Raw genomic sequence first — 20,855 nt, 5'->3', positions numbered from 1 at the left:
TGTAGATAGGGATATATAGATATAGAGATATAGCAATAGAGAAAGGGAGAGAGAGGAAGAAAGAGGGAAAGAAAAGGAGAGAGAAGAAGAGAGAGAGATAAAGAGAGATACAGATATAGATAGACATATATATATATATATATATATATATATATATATATATATATATATATATATATATATAGAAAAGGATAGACATAGAGAGAGATAGAAATAGAGAGAGATAAAAGATATAACGGGAGATAAGGATGGAGAGGGGGATATAGAAAGAGCAATAAATAAATACATTGAGAGAAACAGAAAAACAGAGCCATGATAAAAGATAATAGAGAGAAGAGAGTTAGATCGTGGAAAAGAATAAAGTAGGTGGAAGAGTAAGAGAGGAAGAAAAAGAGAGAAAATAAAGGAAGAGAGAGATAGAGGAAAAGAGAGAGAGGAAAAACGATACAGGCAGACAGACCAGTGGACCAACAGAAAGATCAATAGTTGGATTAACAGACAAACAAACAGAGAGACAGATCAATATCAAAGACTGACATTGACCAACCCCTTAGTGTGTATGTTTTTCGGAATACGATCAAGAAAATAATGTTTGCCGTTTATAAAACTACTAGTTGTGAGTAGCTCTATTAAAGCTACGATTAATATAAAAATATATATATATATAAATATATATATATATATTAATCGTAGCTTTAATAGAGCTACTCACAACTAGTAGTTTTATAAACGGCAAACATTATTTTCTTGATCGCATATATATATATATGTATATATATAAATATGTATATATATGTATATCTATATATACATATAAAAAATAAATAAAAATTGTTTCTTCACCCCGGACACCCCGTATGGGTGGTAAATTCTGCTCTAACTCGGGTCTCCTACCAGAGACCTGGGAGTTTGAGCACTCGCCTCAAGATCTTAGCTGTTCCCAAAAGCGCACTTTTCTGCTACTCACCTAAGTTGATCCTTGTTGGTATTTGGGCAAGCCACATTTTATGTGCCAGTGTTATTGCGCCCAGTGCCCCAATGACTACTGGGATTACAGTTGTTCTTACATTCCAGCATTTTTCAATTTTTTTTCCAAGAGGGAGATATTTCTCTACCTTTTCCTTTTCTTTGCTGGCTATACTGTAGTCATTGGGTACTGCTATATCCATTATAGTAGCCCTCTTGTTCTCCTTGTCCCCCACCACTATATCTGGTTGGTTTGCTAGGACATGCTTGTCAGTTTGGATGTAGAAGTCCTAAAGGATCTTAGCGCGGTGATTTTCATTGACCTTACCAGGAGCTTCCCACCAGTGTTGTGGTTTATTAAGGCCATACTCATCAAATAGACTTCTATACACAACACCTGCGACATGATTATGCCCCTCAGTGTATGCATTTCTTGCTAGCTGCTTGCATCCACTGATTATGTGTTGGATGGTCTCAGGCGCATCTTTGCACAGTCTGCATCTAGGATCGTCTCTAGTGTGATAGATTTTCGTTTGTAGTTGCCTTGTTGGGAGCACTTGCTCATGGGCTGTCATGATTAGCGACTCTGTATTGGCCGTTAGGTTTCCTTTGTTCAGCCACATATATGTCTGGTGAAGATCGCCAACCTTAGATATTTGTCGGTGGTAAGCACCATGAAGAGGTTTCGTGTGCCAGTCAATTTCCTCATCATCAGGGCGTAGGTCCGTTGTAAGAGCAGCTGATTGAAATTCAGCTAGCAACTCATCTGAAATGGCCATGGAGGCTGCATATGCTTTGATGCTTTGCTCCTCCTCTTTCACTGTATGCCGTACACTTTTGAGTCTCCTACCGCCATCTTTCCTATCAAGATACAATCTAGTAGTATCAGATTTTGGATGGAGTGCTCCATGCATGGTCAGCAGTTTACGAGTTGTTATATCTGTTTCTCTGATGGCTTCCTCAGTCCACTTTATTATATCTGCTGGATATCTTATTACTGGCAGTGCGTAGGTGTTTATTGCCATGACTTGGTTCTTGGCATTGAGCTGGCTCCGTAAGACCTGGCGAAGGCGTTTATTTGTATTCGGTAATGGCTTTGTGACGTACCTCTGCTTCATGGTTGATGCTGCTTTGCATAATCCCCAAGCACTTGTACCCTTCTTCTATATTTTTGATGGTACCATTTGGCATTCTTCGGCCATCTGTGAGCATAGAATGGCCTTTCTTAAGAATTAGCCTTCCACAATTCTCAATACCGAAGGTCATTCCGATGTCCTTGCTGTATACCTGAGTGAGGTGTATTAGCGAATCAATGTTCCTTTCTTTGTTAGCACACAGCTTGATGTCATCCATGTAAAAGAGGTGGTTTATCTTGGTGTCACTCTTAAACTGATACCCATATTGAGTCTCCTCCAGCATATTGCTTAGAGGGTTTAGGCATATGCAGAAGAGCAGCGGAACTGGGAATACACTCTCTAATCCATCTAGAGTGTATTCCCAGTTCAAATGTGAACTGCAGGGGCCAATGTCTGAGCCTCCTCAATCTAGCACTCCAAAGTTCTGGAAGGACATCTGGGAGAAAGAGACTACTCATAACACCACTGCAAATTGGCTGAAGAGACTTAAAGAGAGCCATCAACACACTGTGGCTCAGCAAGGACTCACCATCAGCAAAGAGGACATTAAGTGAAGAGTGCAGCGTATGAAGAACTGGGCAGCACCTAGCCATGACATGAGTCAAGCCTTCTGGTTGAAGAAATTGACATCACTTCACACTAGAATGGCTAAGCAGATGGAATGCCTAATAGAACAAGGTGACCATCCATAATGGCTCACCAAAGGACGAACTGTACTTCTGATAAAAGATCCAAAGTATAGGCCAATTCCGAAAAACTATCAACCGATAACGTGCTTGCCCACCACCAGGAAACTGCTCTCAGGAACAGTCGCAGACCAACTAGAAGAGCACATGAATCACTATATGACCAGTGATCAGAAAGGAATTGAGCGCAACACCCGAGGAGCCATGCATCAGTTACTAGTGGATCGGACTGTCTGTCAAGACAGCAGGAGAAGGCAAACCAACTTTGCCATGGTTTGGATTGACTAAAAAAAGGCCTATGACTCAATTCCCCATTGTTGGATACTTGAGTGCCTCAGTATGTACAATGTTCACCCTACTCTTGTGGCATTCATCAACATATCAATGACCAAATGGAAGACAGAACTGGAGGCTAACGGGAAAAACCTGGCGAGTGTAAAAATTAAGCGAGGCATCTATCAAGGTGACTCATTATCACCGCTGCTCTTCTGCATATGCCTAAACCCTCTAAGCAATATGCTGGAGGAGACTCAATATGGGTACCAGGTTAAGAGTGGCACAAAGATAAACCACCGCTTCAACATGAATGACATCAAGCGGTACGCTAACAAAGAAAGGGACATTGATTTGCTAATACACCTCACTCAGGTATACAAAAAAGATAATGGAATGACCTTCGGAATAGAGAAATGAGAAAGGCTAATTCTTAAAAAAGACCATTCTATGCTCACAGATGGCCGAAGAATGCCAAATGGTACTATCAATGTTATAGAAGAAGTGTGCAAGTACTTGGGGATTATGCAAAGCAACATCAACCATGAAGCCGAGGTACGTCACAAAGCCATTACCAAATGCAAGAAATGTCTTTGGCAGGTTTTATGGAGCCAGCTCAATGCCAAGAACCAAGTCACAGCAATAAATACCTACGCACTGCCAGCAATAAGATATCCATCAGGCATAATAAAGTGGACTGAGGAAGCCATCAAAGAAACAGATATAACAACTCGTAAACTGCTGACCATGCATGGAGCACTCCACCCAAAATCTGATACTACTAAACTTTATCTCAATAAGAAAGATGGAGGTAGGTGACTCAAAAGTGTACAGCAGACAGTGAAAAAGGAGGGGCAAAGCATCAAAGTATATGCAGCTTCCATGACCACTTCAGATAAGTTGCTAGCTGAATTTCACTCGGCTGATCTTTCAATGGACCTACGCCGTGATGATGAGGAAATTGACTGTCACACGAAACCTCTTCATGGTGCTTACCACCGACAAATATCTAAGGTTGGCGATTTTCACCAGACATATATGTGGCTGAACAAAGGAAACCTAACGGCCAATACAGAGTCGCTAATCATGACAGCCCATGAGCAAGTGCTCCCAACAAGGCAACTACAAACGAAAATCTATCACACTAGAGACGATCCTAGATGCAGACTGTGCAACAATGCACCTGAGACCATCCAACACATCATCAGTGGATGCAAGCAGTTAGCCAGAAACGCATACGCTGAGCGGCATAATTGTGTTGCAGGTGTTGTGTATAGAAGTCTTTGTGATGAGTATGGCCTTAATAAACCACAACGCTGGTGGGAAGCTCCTGCTAAGGTCAATGAAAATGACTGCGCTCAGATCCTCTGGGACTTCTACATCCAAACTGACAAGCATGTCCTAGCAAATCAACCAGATATAGTGGTGGTAGACAAGGAAAACCAGAGGGCTACTATAATAGATATAGCCGTACCCAATGACTACAATATAGCCAGCAAAGAAAAAGAAAAGGTAGAAAAATATTTCCCTCTCGAAGAGATTGAAAAACGCTGGAATGTAAGAACAACTGTAATCCCAGTAGTCATCGAGGCACTGGGCGCAATAACACTGGCGCATAAAATGTGGCTTGCCCAAATACCAACAGCAATCAACACAGGTGAGTTGCAGAAAAGTGCGCTTTTGGGAACAGCTAAGATCTTGAGGCGAGTGCTCAAACTCCCAGGTCTCTGGTAGGAGGCCCGAGTTGGAGCAGAGATTACCACCCATACGAGGTATCCGGGGTGAGGAAACTATTTATATATATATATATATATATATATATACTCATGCTACAGACAGTACTGTTTCGGCTATTGAAGCCTCATCAGTGCAGCTCAAAGCTTAGGCAAGGGACACAAATCCCATTACCAATGAGAGTTGACTTCCTGCCATGAAACAACAAAGTTGCTTCACAGACTTTAAGAAAGTCAATGTGCTGGCACCAGAGTGCTCAAATCACAAAAGTGATGAGCTTTGCACAAAGGCTAGTAGTGCCGCACCTCTCACAGAGCGCTCAACCAAACCGAAGTGAGGGAGCATAATACTCATGCTACAGACAGTACTGTTTCGGCTATTGAAGCCTCATCAGTGCAGCTCAGAGCTTAGGCAAGGGACACAAATCCCATTACCAATGAGAGTTGACTTCCTGCCATGAAACAACAAAGTTGCTTCACAGACTTTAAGAAAGTCAATGTGCTGGCACCAGAGTGCTCAAATCACAAAAGTGATGAGCTTTGCACAAAGGCTAGTAGTGCCGCACCTCTCACAGAGCGCTCAACCAAACCGAAGTGAGGGAGCATAATACTCATGCTACAGACAGTACTGTTTCGGCTATTGAAGCCTCATCAGTGCAGCTCAGAGCTTAGGCAAGGGACACAAATCCCATTACCAATGAGAGTTGACTTCCTGCCATGAAACAACAAAGTTGCTTCACAGACTTTAAGAAAGTCAATGTGCTGGCACCAGAGTGCTCAAATCACAAAAGTGATGAGCTTTGCACAAAGGCTAGTAGTGCCGCACCGCTCACAGAGCACTCAACCAAACCGAAGTGAGGGAGCATAATACTCATGCTACAGACAGTACTGTTTCGGCTATTGAAGCCTCATCAGTGCAGCTCAGAGCTTAGGCAAGGGACACAAATCCCATTACCAATGAGAGTTGACTTCCTGCCATGAAACAACAAAGTTGCTTCACAGATATATATATATATCTGTATATATATATCTTCACAGATATATATATATATATATATATATATAGACCTTTGCCAATTATGTTTTCGATTCTCAAGTTTGTGTTTTTGTTGAAAGTATGTAAGTTGATACTAATTTATTTTCTTTTTTGTTAATGTTTAGTTAAGAATAAATACCTTTAGCTAAATTTACAAGTTTTCTGTACGCATATTTAAATTTTGAATCCCTAGCCCTTAACCCTTCTTTTAACTATATTTTACTAGACCATGTTTCATCTGCCTTTTGTACACTTGCCTAACACTATTTGTTACCACGCAAAAAACTCATCGGTATGTCAAAATTAGAGCCTCACTGATAAACAAACCTTAGCTCAGAAACTGTGTTTAAAACATGAAAAAATGAAGGTTTACTTTTATATGTGCTTATAATTGTTTTTTATACAGTCAAAGTATAGTCAATATCCACTAAATATAACTAATTGAAAGGATTTTTCTTAACTTTGTACTATCTAAGGACATACCGCCTACACAGTTTTTGCACTGCAGCAAAAGATTGATTGAGTTACAGGCAGATCGACCTTACCACCACTCCCTCTTTACTGAATAGTTTGTCTGTTTTCATTCAGAAACTTTAAGCTCGTCTCTCAAAGTGCTCATCGTGCTATCTGAAAAACTAATTTAATCACACTCTGTGGGTAATATTCTTTGCCCACATTGTAACGAGATGCCATTTTCAAAGATGTCAAAAGCTTATTTACCCTTGATTGCTTATTAGGTTCTTGCGGTAATAATTTGGGGCAAGAGAAAGGTAATAAATTATCTTCCTTCATGACTAATTTAGCTTTATAAGAGTCTTGCGCTTCTGAAACCTTATTCCTAGCATTCTGAGATTTGCCATGCCTAAGCAGTCCAACCTTGAACCATAACTAAAAAAACTTTTAAATCTGAAGTGGTAAAACCTTCAGAAAAAGTTCCTCATAATCATTATAATTTCAAAACCAATAATCTTCTAGTGATCTCTTTTGCTGCCGAGTTTACCGGTTTAGTTAGTTGCTTGTTAACAGAAGATTTCTAGTGAGAAAAACTTTTTGCAAAATGAAAAAGCCACTAGCTCATGTGAATATTTTTGCTTAGACACTATTGTAGCAATATCTACTGTAAATGTTCAAAATAAAAATAGTAAAAAATCTGCAAAGTGGAAGTTTAATAATTCACTAAAGGCAATTGTTGGGTAAAGTTCAAATTTTGGTAAAATTTTGTGGATAAAAGCCGAAAGTTATACATTTTTTTTACTGCTTTCATTGATAAATGCTGCAGTCAAATCTGTTTATGGTAGCACTATAATTGTGTGGGTAGTCTAATCAAATGCAGGAATGTTTTGGAACAAAGCTAGCTATGCCTGTGTGGTGTGTGGTGGACAGCTTACGCTTGTCGTGTGTGGGCAGTGAGCTCAGAGTTTTATTAGAAAAAGCTGTTAAGTGATAGAGAAAAATTTGATACAGAGACAGTGCAATGCAAAAAATCTTACTTCCTTCAGATTTGCGCGGTTGGATCTAAATCGGTGTCAAAGGTTTTGTCTGCAATGTTCAACAAACTGAAAGAGCTTTATCATACAGTCGAATTTCATAATTTGAGAACTTGCATGAAACCCTAAACACAATAATAAGGACTACAATTATTTAAAAATATGATTATTGATGTCATTTGGCATTAGTTTTTATGTTGAAGACCGTTGAAGGTTTTGGGTGTTGAAACTAATAAAAATCACATCAATTTTAGATTATACTCTGCCAAGTTTTTGAACTGCTACAAATCAACAAATTCCGACTGTCGAAAGTAAATAGTTGAAATTTCAATCACCCACAGCCACATTGTTGATTCCATCTTCTATGGCAATAGTTAGTTTTGACAGAAGTTTTTTTAGGAAGCTTTTGCTTGACATGACTCTCAGACTCTCAGGCATAAAAGAACTTTCATGAGACATTTAATGTTCATGACTGGAAGTTGGATATCAATCATGCTGTATTTTAGGGTACAGGGGCAATTTCAGTTTTTCCTGTGATGATGATTGCACCACTTACTTGTGGCTTGGTATTATAAAGTGCTAACCATGACACCACAAAATGATTATAAAGTACCAAAAAAATTTAATCTTGAAAAGTCCTTAGGATGGTTCTTTTCAGCATAAAACTGCTTAGTTTTTTGCTTTAAATTAACAACCATGTTTTGTGTGTTTTGAGAATCCATTCAACTTCATCATGTTGTTGCTGTTTGTTTTGATCCCTTTTGCATAACTAGCAGTTTTTTGGAAAGTTTGTCACTTAAGCTTTTATGCTTTAGAAAGAGATCAGAGATGATAACCTTGCCATCACAATACTTCATCTTACCACAAATAAATATAGTAAGGGATCAATCAATTATCTAATCTCAGAACCAATGCATAGACAAATTCCAGAAAAAGTTTAAAACTTGGATCGATAGAAAAAGAAATTGCATATTTTGCTTGCGTAGCCATTGGCATGTCTGCCGGTCAAAACAAGATGTAACTAGCGTTTCCGTAATCCTTTTGAGATATCTACATGTGGGATAATGAGTATTGTTACTTCTTTCATACAAATTACACAGAAGTCACTGACAGAAATATGTTGGCAGCTTTAAAAACAGCAACTTATGTAAATATTTCTCTATAATATTACCATTTATTATATAGACTTTTTAATCCAATTTAAGGCAGTTTCTTTGGCTTAAATTTCCATGATACATGTTTTACAGTGTTTATAAACGTTCTTTTCGCACGAATAAACAGATACAGTCATCATCACGTAGCAACACTTCCAGCATTATCTCCATCACAAATATAATATGTACCACATGTATTCACATATAATTAGCCCAAGTTACTAAGGATAAAGGATACTAATCTAAAATTGTTTCCGACAATTATTTGATTCTAATTAAAAAGAGGACATGAAATGATGAATGGTGAACACTGGTATTGATGGTGTCACTTATCAGTGCGAATGGAAGTGACATCGAGACATAGAATAAGCTACTCGTGGCCTGGTGGTCTAAAGTTTCTGACGTGTAAACAATAAGTTGGGGTAGAGTTCCTAAAACAAGCAACTGGCTGTAACAGAAATGACATCAAACTTTATACTGCTTTTTGCAACTGGGCATGTCTGGATGCCCAGTTGCACCAGGCAGCCACTTTACTTAGACATGCTCAGCAAAAATCAAACAGTTCTGTTTGTGCAACAGATCTTGAAAACACACACAGCCGCTGTTAGTAATAAGCTAAGTAGATATCATACTGGATATTTGAGATATTGCTGACACACAGACATAAATGTCTTATTAGCAAAGCATTTAGGAGTGCAATAAATCTAAATTAGTCAAGCAGGCTTTGATATGTTTGATGGTTTGGCTTATCAGATTTGGTTCATTGAGATTTAAAGTGCCTTTTCTAGTATTTATGTAGTAGTAAGTTGATAAGACAACGATTGAATCGTTATAAATACAGTAAAAGTAACAATCGAAAATTTCAAATTCCTAACTTTTCGCAGCTCATAATAATTAACAGTGGTCAAGTCAATACTGTTTGTTCAGGCTGGTACCATAGAAACCAGTTGCAGTTTTTCCACAAAGTTATGACTGCTCAGCCACTGGAAAATGATGGTTTCTGCTAATAGACCAGAGAAATATCAAGCAAACATGCGATTGATATGGTTGGATGGTAGTGTTTGAAGCACTTGATATTTAAGCCTGTCACTTTTTTGCGAATGAATAATTAATTAATAGTGGGCGCAGCTTAAAATAAAATTTTAAACACAGCGAAAAAAGTCATTGTTTTTTCCGAGTCAACTCAGTTGCTCTAAAATAAGACAATGCAATTCCAATTTAAAATGGTTTTGAAAACAGAAATAATAACAATAAATAAAAAAGTATATACAATTTTTACTATAAAAATAGCTATATAATCCGTTTGTACTAAACCCTGCTTAGAGGTTACAAAAAAACTGCTTTTAATGAGATTCGAACTTGTTACTTTCAGCTTGGTAAAATGACACTCAACGCCTGGTGCTGATCATCCATCTTGCCACATTACTGAATACTTGTGCAGTTAGTTATTGGACCTGCTGATTTCCAACCCCACACCAGACCATCAGGATACTTGCTACATTGATAGCCCTGTCCATCCGTCTAAAGCCATGGTTAGAGATTAAAAATTCATTACATAGTTACTATGTAATGAACTATGATACAGGTTCAAAACCAGTACTGTACTGGTTTTGAACCTGTATCATACATGTATGTCACACCCAGCCGGCGGTGTTATCCTTTGCTCCAATCATTTGCCTGCCAATGAATAATAATTTTTTTCAGTGCAATCTTGGAACATCTTACGATCTCTCACCGCACTTGAGACAGCCAGGGTAATTAATTATATTAAAAAATTAACCTGTGCGAATAATAAAAACAATATATTATAGTCTATTTTGCTGCCTCCCCTGTGCTTAGCAAAGCTTTCATAGCAAGCCGACTCTAGTTTGCTACTCCAGACTAGGACGCTACCCTACTGTACAAGCTGTTCACAAGGCCTATTATTTTACTTCTCGTGAGCTTTAACCTTTGGACTTCCGGTTTTAAAGAGCCTGTGGCTGGTGAATAATTGGAGCTGACTAACTGATTAGGAAACTCTGGGTATACTTTGTTCTAAATAAAAACTCAACAGAATACATAATCTTTAGCTAATTGCATTTAAGATAGCATTTACTATGAGGACACTTCTTTTTTCTGGAGTGCCAAGAGCTATGCGTATATATTTAGGACTTTTATTACACATCTGTCATATGCGTATCAAGTCATAAAAACATGATCTGACTCACTGCACATATACATGTACATTATACATAAAAATATGGTAAATCTACGTTGCTGAGAAGTGCAGAAAACTCCATCTTGAGATATTCCTGGATGCACCAACATATCTGTTTGATACTTATTTGATATAAGTTTATCTTACCAAAAGTTATACATTAGTCATTGGTCAAAATGCTCAAAAACTACCTGTTGACGAATACTTAGCATTGAGTTATTTCTCCCTAGAGTGACAACAACACGAGCGTTTCCGGTGCAAACAAGGAGCGTTTAGGCCACGCCCCTTTTTTGAGCTAGTCAATCGTAGGGATTGACTAGATCAATAACATCAGCCATCAGATTGGTTAAACAAGGACCATGAACTTCCACCGTCAAGATAGTAATTAATGCTCATATTAAAGAAAGTATGATTATAGCTTATTACTCTACTATATGCTTATTATTTAAAGCAATTCCATACCTATATGACTTGCAAAGGCACTGAATAGATAGTGTTAAGTAAGTGAGTTAATGCAATCAGTTACTTATAGATAAGATAGATAGTCATACTGGGGTTGTATTACATTAGTGTGATGAGAAGCTAATTGACTGCCATCAGCTATGAGCTGTACTACCCGGCGTTGCTGGAGTAATAAAAAAGTCTTTGGACAGAAAATTTATTTTTATATAACATTTACCATTCTAACTTTTAAACTTCATATGATGAAAAAATATTTTTAAGCAGTTCAAATGGATTAAAAGGAAAAATAAAACAACTGTTAAGATTTTCAAGCTTTTTCAAAAACTACAACTTTTAAATTTCCTATCATGAAATAAGTGTCTTGTTGAAATAAATTAGGAAAAAAATAAAACTGTAAATGCGTTTAAATGTAAAATAGTTAGCAAGTAATGGCTAAATATAATCTGTTTAGCTATGATTACAATGAAAAATTATTTAATAAATAAGGTAATAAAAAAGTCTACTTTATTTTTATATAATTATAATTTAGTATAATTATGTATAATTTTTGTTATTTAACATATAACAACATTTGCCACTCTAACTTTAAAACCGTTGGCTTGCTTACATCAAGCAAGGATGTCCACTAACTAGTGGACATCTTTGCTTCAAGCTAGTCTATGTATTTGATTGATAGGTATTGAAATTTAATATTACATGCAAGGGCTGTTTGGGGACTGTGGTGTGAATGAATCCCTCTATGACCATACAATGTCAATACTTTCAGTTGATGGCAGTTGTAACCAATGGCATACAACCCCAGTATGACTATCTATCTTATCTATGAGTAACTCATTGCATTAACTCACTTAACACTATCTATTCAGTGCCTTTGCAAGTCATGTAGGTATTGAATTGTTTCAAATAATAAGCATATATTAGAGTAATAAACTATAATCATCATTTCTTTAATATGAGCAATAATTACTATCTTAACTGTGGAAATTCATGATTATTGTTTAACCATTCTCATGGCTGGTGTTATTGTTCGAGTCAATCGCTATGATTGATTAGCACAAAAAAGGAGTGTGGCCTAAACGCTCCTTGTTGGCACCGGAAATGCTTGTGTTGTTGAAGGCACTGTTATCACTCTAGATAGAGATAACTCAATGATACTTAGTACCTACAAACTTTCTGAAAGTTTATACTCAACTGGGGATGTCTGGATGCCTAGTTGCTAGTGGCACCTGCGGTGCCACTTTACTTAGACTTGCCAGCAAAAATCAAAAAGTCATTTTTTGTGCAAAAGGTGTTGAAAACACACACACAGTCTCTGCTTGTAGTAAGCTAGGTAGATATCATACCACATCTTTGAAGAATTGCTGACACACAAGCATAAATGTTTTATTAGCAAAGCATTTAGGAGTGCTATGAAACTAGAATAGTCAAGCACTATCTGATATGTTTGATGCTTTGACTCATCAACATCACAAACTTTGTGATAGCAGTTCTTTTGACATTCAAATAGACATTTTTTAGTATTTTATAAGGTTATAAGAAAATGATTCAATAGGTATAAATACAGTAAAACCAACAATCAAACATTTTTCAATTTGTTAATCTTTCGCGGCTCGCGATAATCAACCGTGTCACATCAATAATTATTGGTCAAGCTGGTACTATTAAAGCCAGTTCCAGTTTTTCCACAAAGTTCTGACTGCTCAACCACTTAATAGTTATAGTTGCTGGTAACAGACCAGCGAAATATTAAGCGAACATGCATTTAATAAGGTTAGATGGTGGTATTCGAAGTACTTGATATTTAAGCCAGTCAATTTTTTGTGATTGGCTAATTAATTAATAGTGAGCGTAGTTTAAAATGAAATATTAAACATGCTGAAAAAATGCATTGCTTTTTCTGAGTCAACTCGATTGCTCTTAAATAAGATATTGCAATTCAGATTTTAAAATGATTTTCAAAACAGAAATATCAACAGCAAATACAAATGTAGATACAACTTTTACTATTATACTAGCCATGTCATCTGTTTGTCTTCAACTATGCCTAAAGTTTAGGAAAAAAGGCTGCTTTCAATGAGATTTGAACTTGCTACTTTCAGCTGGGTAAAATGCCAATCAACCACTTTTGCTGATCAACCATCTTTCCGCATTACTGAATATTTGCGCAATTAATTATTACACCTGCCGATATCTCACCTCACACCAGACCATCAGGGTATTCATTATATTAATAGCTCTGTTTATCCGTCTGAAATCCTAGTTAGAGATTGAAAAATGATTACTTAGTACTGGTTTAGAACCCACACCAACTGTCACACAGACCCAGCTTACTATCATCTGCTTTAATCATTTGCTTTCTGATGTATCATAATTATTCTTAGGTTTTTTTGGCACACCCAATGATCTTTCACCGCACTCGAGACAGCCAGGGTAATAATTTATATTAAAAAATTAACCTGTGTGAATAATCAAAGCAAAATATTATAGTCTATTTTGCTGCCTACCCTGTGCTTAGCAAAGCTTTCATAGCAAGCTGACTCTAGTTTGCGGCTCTAGTCTAGTACGCTACCCTACTGTACCAGCTGTTCACAAGGCCTATTATTTTACTTCCAGTGGGATTTTCCTTTTGGACTTTTGGTTTAAAAAGCCTCTGGTTGGTGAATAATTGGAGCTGACTAATCCATTAGGAAACTGTGGATATACTTTGTACTAAATAAAAGCTCAAAGGAATGCATAATATTTAGCTAATTGCGTTTGAGATAGCATTTGCTTCAATAACACTTCTTCTTTGCGGATTGCCAAAGATTATATGTATATATTTACGGCTTTTGTTAGACATCTGTTATATGTGTATCAGGTCATAGAAAACATGATTTCACTCACTGTCCTTATACAAGTAAATGAAGAGCGCAGACAACTCTATCTTAAAATATCTTTTGATATTACCGATTATGCCAACATAAATAGTTATTACCTATTTTGTTTAAGTTTATCTTACCAAAAGTTATACATGAGCCGTTGGTAACTTTTGATAAAAAACTCCATTATTGTAAAATTATTCCAACTGAATATCCATAGATCAAAGGCTAGATACTTATGTGCATAGTCTTTAATGAACAGGAAATGAAATTATGTGGCACTTTTATGAGACCTAGATAACTATAAAAATTCTTCAAGCATGTGAAAAATTCTAATGTGTAAAGACATTAAACTCTCAAGAAAATTTCATCCAACACTGAATAACAGAAACGCAAGTGAAAATGCGAAAAAAAACCTATTGATGTGAACCAAATGCCTATAAACTGTGTAGAAATATAATGCATACGCTGAAAAACTTCATGGACATCAACACGATAGAGGAGCCTTTCCAAAAATTTGAACTTGTATTTGCTGTAATCTAAAATAATGCAGACACATTGCCATATTATATAAACTATTTTCAATAGAATGAACAAACTATAAGATCTGTAATAATTTCATAACTTCTAGACAATTCTAGTGCGTAGAAACACTGAGTGTTTTTAAATACCAACAGCAATTTCCAAGCAAATGTGTACAAAATATATTGCAAAAAACTTCCTCTTCTTGGCCTAAAAATGTATCCTCACTCAAAGAAGATCTCCATTACTTAAGTAGTTGAGAAATATATATTTCCTTCAACTAAATGGCTGAATCTTTGCACAATAAGTAAGAAATCTATAAATACTGAAAACTTCAAACTAAACAATATTTACAACCAAATTCTGCTACAACTTCTAAAAATCTACTATAAATAAATAACATATGAACAGCGATTCGTGGAGAGATATAATAAAAATGGGGGCTGAGCCATCTTAGCAAAAGTTACTGTTAGGCTTAGTGTGATCAAACACATAAAGTGTGGTTTTATATGTCTTACTGCTGCTCTCTCAATAGACGTTTCTAGAGCCCGAGCTAAGTTTAGATGCAGATGAGGGTCTGTTCACTTGCTCTTCTTTTTCATTTCATGGAACGTATTTTGTTTATTGTTTGCATTGCTAAACACTTGTACTGGGAAACAAACAATCTATCTCCAAGAGGATTTCCAGGTACATTCTAGATACCAACACAAGCAAACAAGGTGTGTAGGCAGTGCTGCTTAAAATACGAGAGAGGGGAGAAGATCAAAGAGTAAAGATTGTTTACCACAACAAAACTGCCACACACTCTGAGCTACTGTAACGCATTTAGAGAGTTTGCAGCAGGAGTCAAGACTTTGAAATATGGTGGGCCGTACTTGTATGTACATATCTTACATTTATGGCTAGATCATAATTTTCGTTAGTGGCTATGATAGAAAAGAGCTTTATAATCGAGTGGCTAAATTGTTAAATATCGTGGCTTATTTTTGGTGGACACTAGAGCAGTAACGGGGCAGACACATTTAAACACTCCTGATCAGAACAAACAGGCCTGTAAAGACTACCATCACTGCAATCTCATTAAACAGATAAAAGCCTTTGGGAACATAAATAGCTAGCAAAAAATAAACAGGGCTGATTCACAAAGCTCAGATCGCGCGAGTAGCAATCGGTCGCTTAGAAGTTTATTTGACCTTCAAAGTAGAGCAACTTACTCGACCACCAATGGCAGCCAGCTAGGAGCAGTCGAACCGGTTCAAAGGCGCCTTTTAGCTAAACCTTTTGACACGACACCGGTGGTGACTGGGGTTACTGAATGACAGGATGGAAGCTTAGAAACGACATAAACATAATTTATCAGTTCCGTAGGGAAACCAAATGAGCCTCATTTTTAGTATAAGTTATGAAGCATTTAGGAGTATAAGGTTAAACGTATATAAAGGTATAAGATTTAAAATCGTTTCCTAGCAACAATAATGAAGCATGTAAATGCTGTTAAGATAAAATATTGTAGTTGAGCTATTTATCTATAAAGTACAAGATAAAACATTAATCTGAAGGGCATTTATTTTTGCTGCAAACCAAACCAATTCAAAGTTGAGATGCCCTCAGCAAAATGTACAATGGAAAAACTAGTAAGCCTATTATTTGGTTTTTGAAAACAAAGAATAAAACTTGTATTTGATATTGCAGTGGCTAATAATCGTTTGCCTGATCAATAAATAGTAATTCACATGATGGTAGCAATTTCAACTTTACAAAGTTTGAATATACAGAGAAGAGTTATGGTTATGTTAGCACAAACAATGATAGTGCTACATACAACTGGAGCAATCATAATAGTTAAAAACTTTCATGGTGCAAGTGTAGTCTTTTGCAAGCAAGAACCTGGCTACAGTAAATAGCTTTGCAAAAATTTACATTACACACGTTACTGAAACAAATATACATATTTTAATACTTTACAAAAAATGATATATTACATTTATAAATGCCTATATTAAACATAACCTACTTAAAAATATTAAAGTTAAAAAAAACCTCAAGCAGAATTTTGGGATGCTCATGTTAAATATGTTATACCGCACTGACAAACTTATGAGAATTCAAATAATCAGAATGTAATTAAGAGTCTTCTTTTCTAAGATCTACAAAGAAGATGCATAGCATTTGGCCTTTTGGCAAGTAATTAGTATAGCTTATTGTAAGAAGAAGTAGTAAAAAACAGACAAGTGATTTCTTCTAGCTTAAATCTCTACCCTTGAGAAAGATTTCCAAATCACTTTGATGTTTCCCAAGGTCAAAAAATATTGGTAATTTTTATTTGCTGAAAGAAATTTTTTTATTTATATAATCATGTCAGTCTTAATTCTAAAGTCAGAATTAGTTCATTTTCAAGAGAAGATTTTGCTGTGTGTGTGTGGTATGTTTGCAGTGTGTGTGCGCGGTGTGTGCGTGGTGTGTGCGCAGTGTTTGCACGGTGTGTTTGCAGTGCGTGTGTGTGTGGTGTGTGTGCAGTGGGTGCAGTGTGCAAGCGGTGTATTTGTGGTGTGTATGCAGTGTGCATGCGGTATGTGTGTGGTGTTTGTTTGCGCGTGTGTGTGGGTGTATGTGCAGTGCGGTGTGTGTGCAGTGGGTGCAGTGTGCAAGCGGTGTGTGTGCGGTGTATTTGTAGTAGGTGTAGTGTGTGTGTGAGTGTGTGTGTGTGTGCGTGAGTGCGTGTGTGAGTGCGTGAGTGTGTGCGTGATTGTGTGCGTGTGTGCGTGTGCGTGCGTGTGTGTGTGCGTGCGTGCGTGCATGTGCGTGTGTGTGTGGGTGTGTGTGCGGTGTGTGTGCGTGCAGTGTGCGTGCAGTGTGTGTGCGGTGTATGCGGTGTATGCGGTGTATGCGGTGTATGCGGTGTATGCGGTGTATGCGGTGTGTGTGTGTGTGCATGGTGTGTGGAGTGTGTGCGGTGTGTGTGGTGTGTGCAGCATGTGTGAGGATGTGTGTGTGTAGGACTCATCTTACAATGAGAAAGGTGTATCAAAGCACAGGTAATAAAGTACAAAAGAATAATGTGACAGGCCTGCATTTTTATGTTATTTTAAAGTCTGTGCGACAACTTATTGGTTGCATAGCAAGATATATATGTGTAATATATATATATATATTACACACATATATATATATATATAAATATATATATATACATGTATATATATATATATGTGTGTAATATATATATATATATAAATTGTTTCCTCACCCCGAATACACCGTATGGGTGGTAAATTCTGCTCTAACTCGGGTCTCCTACCAGAGACCTGGGAGTTTGAGCTCTCGCCTTAAGATCTTAGCTGTTCCCAATAGCGCACTTTTCTGCAACTCACCTGAGTTGATTGCTGTTGGTATTTGGGCAAGCCACATTTTATGCGCCGGTGTTATTGCGCCCAGTGCCCCAATGACTACTGGGATTACAGTTGTTCTTACATTCTAGCATTTTTCAATTTTTTCTCCAAGAGGGAGATATTTCTCTACCTTTTTTTTTTTGCTGGCTATATTGTAGTCATTGGGTACTGCTATATCTATTATAGAAGCCCTCTTGTTCTCCTTGTCTACCACCACTATATCTGGTTGGTTTGCTAGGACATGCTTGTCAGTTCGGATGTAGAAGTCCCAGAGGATCTTAGCGCGGTCATTTTCATTGACCTTACCAGGAGCTTCCCACCAGTGTTGTAGTTTATTAAGGTCAGACTCATCACATAGACTTCTATACACAACACCTGCGACATGATTATGCCACTCAGTGTATGCGTTTCCTGCTAGCTGCTTGCATCCACTGATGATGTGTTGGATGGTCTCAGGCGCATCTTTGCTCAGTCTGCATCTAGAATCGTCTCTAATGTAATAGATTTTTGTTTGGAGTTGCCTTGTTGGGAGCACTTGCTTCTGGGCTGCCATGATTAGCGAGCGACTCTGTATTGGCGTTAGGTTTCCTTTGTTCAGCCACATATATGTCAGGTGAAGATCGCCAACCTTAGACATTTGTCAGTAGTAAGCGCCATGAGGAGGTTTCGTGTGCCAGTCAATTTTCTCATCATCAGGGCATAGGTCTGTTGTAAGAGAAGCCGATTGAAAGTCAGCTAGCAACTTATCTGAAGTGGCCATGGAGGCTGCATATGCTTTGATGCTTTGCTCCTCCTCTTTCACTGTCTGATGCACACTTTGGAGTCCCCTACCACCATCTTTCTTATCGAGATACAATTTAGTAGTCTCAGATTTTGGGTGGAGTGCTCCATGCATGGTCAGCAGTTTACGAGTTGCTATATCTGTCTCTTTGATGGCTTCCTCAGTCCACTTTATATATATATATATATGTATATATATATATATGTATATATATATATATATATATATATATATATATATATATATATATATATATGTTGATCTACAGAACACTAACAAATCGGTAACGCTTCATTGACTGGTAGCCCTCGATACATGCTGTAGAGATACATACATAGAGTTGCGTGAATATGTAATATGTTTGTGTGTACATGAATATGAAAATGATGCAAGGATTTACGTCAAAATAATGAAAACCCAGGTCTTTTTATAACATTGCCAAGCTATAAAAAATGGACTGATTTAAGAGAAGCTCTCATAAAGGGACAAGTTTTTCACTAAAAACATGATATTGTAGCTCAAATTTTAGTCTAAAAGTAAAAATATTGCACAACGTGCTAATAAAATGAAGCTATTTTAAACAAGTTCTTTTTTTCTATTTAATCCATTGGTATCATCTTTCTAAAGACTTTACTTCATATTTATTTCTGTTAAGTCCCATGTAGTATATTTGCTACATAGATTATAACATCAAATATTACTCTACATTCAGCATAAATATACCTAATCTTTACTTAACCACTATGGTGCATCTGTGCTACAGAATAAATCTAAATATTGATTATTTACTCTAATTAGGGTAAAACAAGACAGCCATACTTAAAAGATACTACTACTATTAAACAAATAAGTGCAATACGTCTTTTAATCCCTGATATTATAAATATAAAGTGTCATGTATTGCTTTGTCTTTAATTTAAAATATTGAAATAGATCAAACAAACACGTTCCATATAAAATTTAAAGCATAATATGCTTTGTTGTATACTTTATTGCTAATAAACTTCTATGTAGCACTAATGCTAAATAAGCTATTTTATGTGTGTTCCTTAAAATATGTAGTTTCCTAGTATCATGTTTTATTTTCATATTGACTACTAGTTGCAAAAAATGCTTTGAATTTTCAATTCATGAGCGTCAAGGAGAATTTTAAACATAAACTATATACATCAAATATCATAATTATAATATGACATGATTCCAAACATAAACTGCTTTGATATAGGAAATGGCTCAGTCCATTATTCTATAGAATTGTCATACTTTGTACAGCCTACCAAAATGCTCTCTCACAATCTTCAAGTAATCAGTGCTTCCAAAGTTTTGCTTCTTTAAGAACTGGATTTACTCAGACTTTGAGATAGAACTGGATTGATGATTCAAAAATATATTTATATATATTATTGTAAATGTGTATATATATGTATATTATTTATAAGTACCTATGCAACAGACAGGACTGCTTTCACTTTTATAGTTTTCACTTTTATAGCTTCACCAGTGAAGCTCAGAGCCGGCAAGAGTGATTAATCGTTTACCAATAAGAGGCTTCTTTTCATGAAAAAAGAGATGTAAAAATTACATTTACCTCGAATTTAAAATTGAACTCAAATAAACGTCAAAAGTTTATCTATAATACTTATTTGTGCATATAGATCTATCTATACAGAAATATATATTTATTTATTTTTAAACATATAGATACATATATATCTATATATAAGTATATATATTATATATATATTATATATATATCTATTTATATATATACATATATATATATATATATATATATAATCTTATGGTGCTAATGTCAGCAACCAAAACTGGTGCTAAAATTTTATCTGAAGATTGCTGTTACCAATCATGAAACTAATAGTAATAAAGTGTTTTATTTAAAGTTATAGTTTGTTTTATTGATTTTATATATATAATCTAAAATACATATATAAATAATATATATATAATATATATATAAATAAAATATATACATTTATATACATATTTATGTTTATACATATAAATAAATATATATATATATATATATATATATACATATATACTAATATATCTAGTGGAAATCTTCTGACTAAAAAGTGCTCAATGCCATAAAGGCAGTGCATATAGTGTTATGTTTCTGCACAGAAGCAATTAAATAGAGTATTAAATTAGAGG

General features: G+C 36.1%; 1 protein-coding gene across 1 annotated transcript; it reads left to right on the top strand.

Moving 5' to 3' along the window:
- Positions 1-3,532: 3,532 nt before the first annotated feature.
- On the top strand, positions 3,533-18,399 carry LOC137407971 (uncharacterized). Its single transcript, XM_068094358.1, has 3 exons — positions 3,533-3,872; positions 3,957-4,380; positions 18,318-18,399. Exons 1-3 carry the CDS (start codon positions 3,533-3,535, stop codon positions 18,397-18,399), a joined length of 846 nt encoding a protein of 281 aa, XP_067950459.1.
- Positions 18,400-20,855: the final 2,456 nt, after the last annotated feature.

The sequence above is a fragment of the Watersipora subatra genome, chromosome 11, assembly GCF_963576615.1.
Source record: "Watersipora subatra chromosome 11, tzWatSuba1.1, whole genome shotgun sequence".
Taxonomy (NCBI): domain Eukaryota; kingdom Metazoa; phylum Bryozoa; class Gymnolaemata; order Cheilostomatida; family Watersiporidae; genus Watersipora; species Watersipora subatra.
This window is presented reverse-complemented; position numbering and strand designations above follow the sequence as displayed.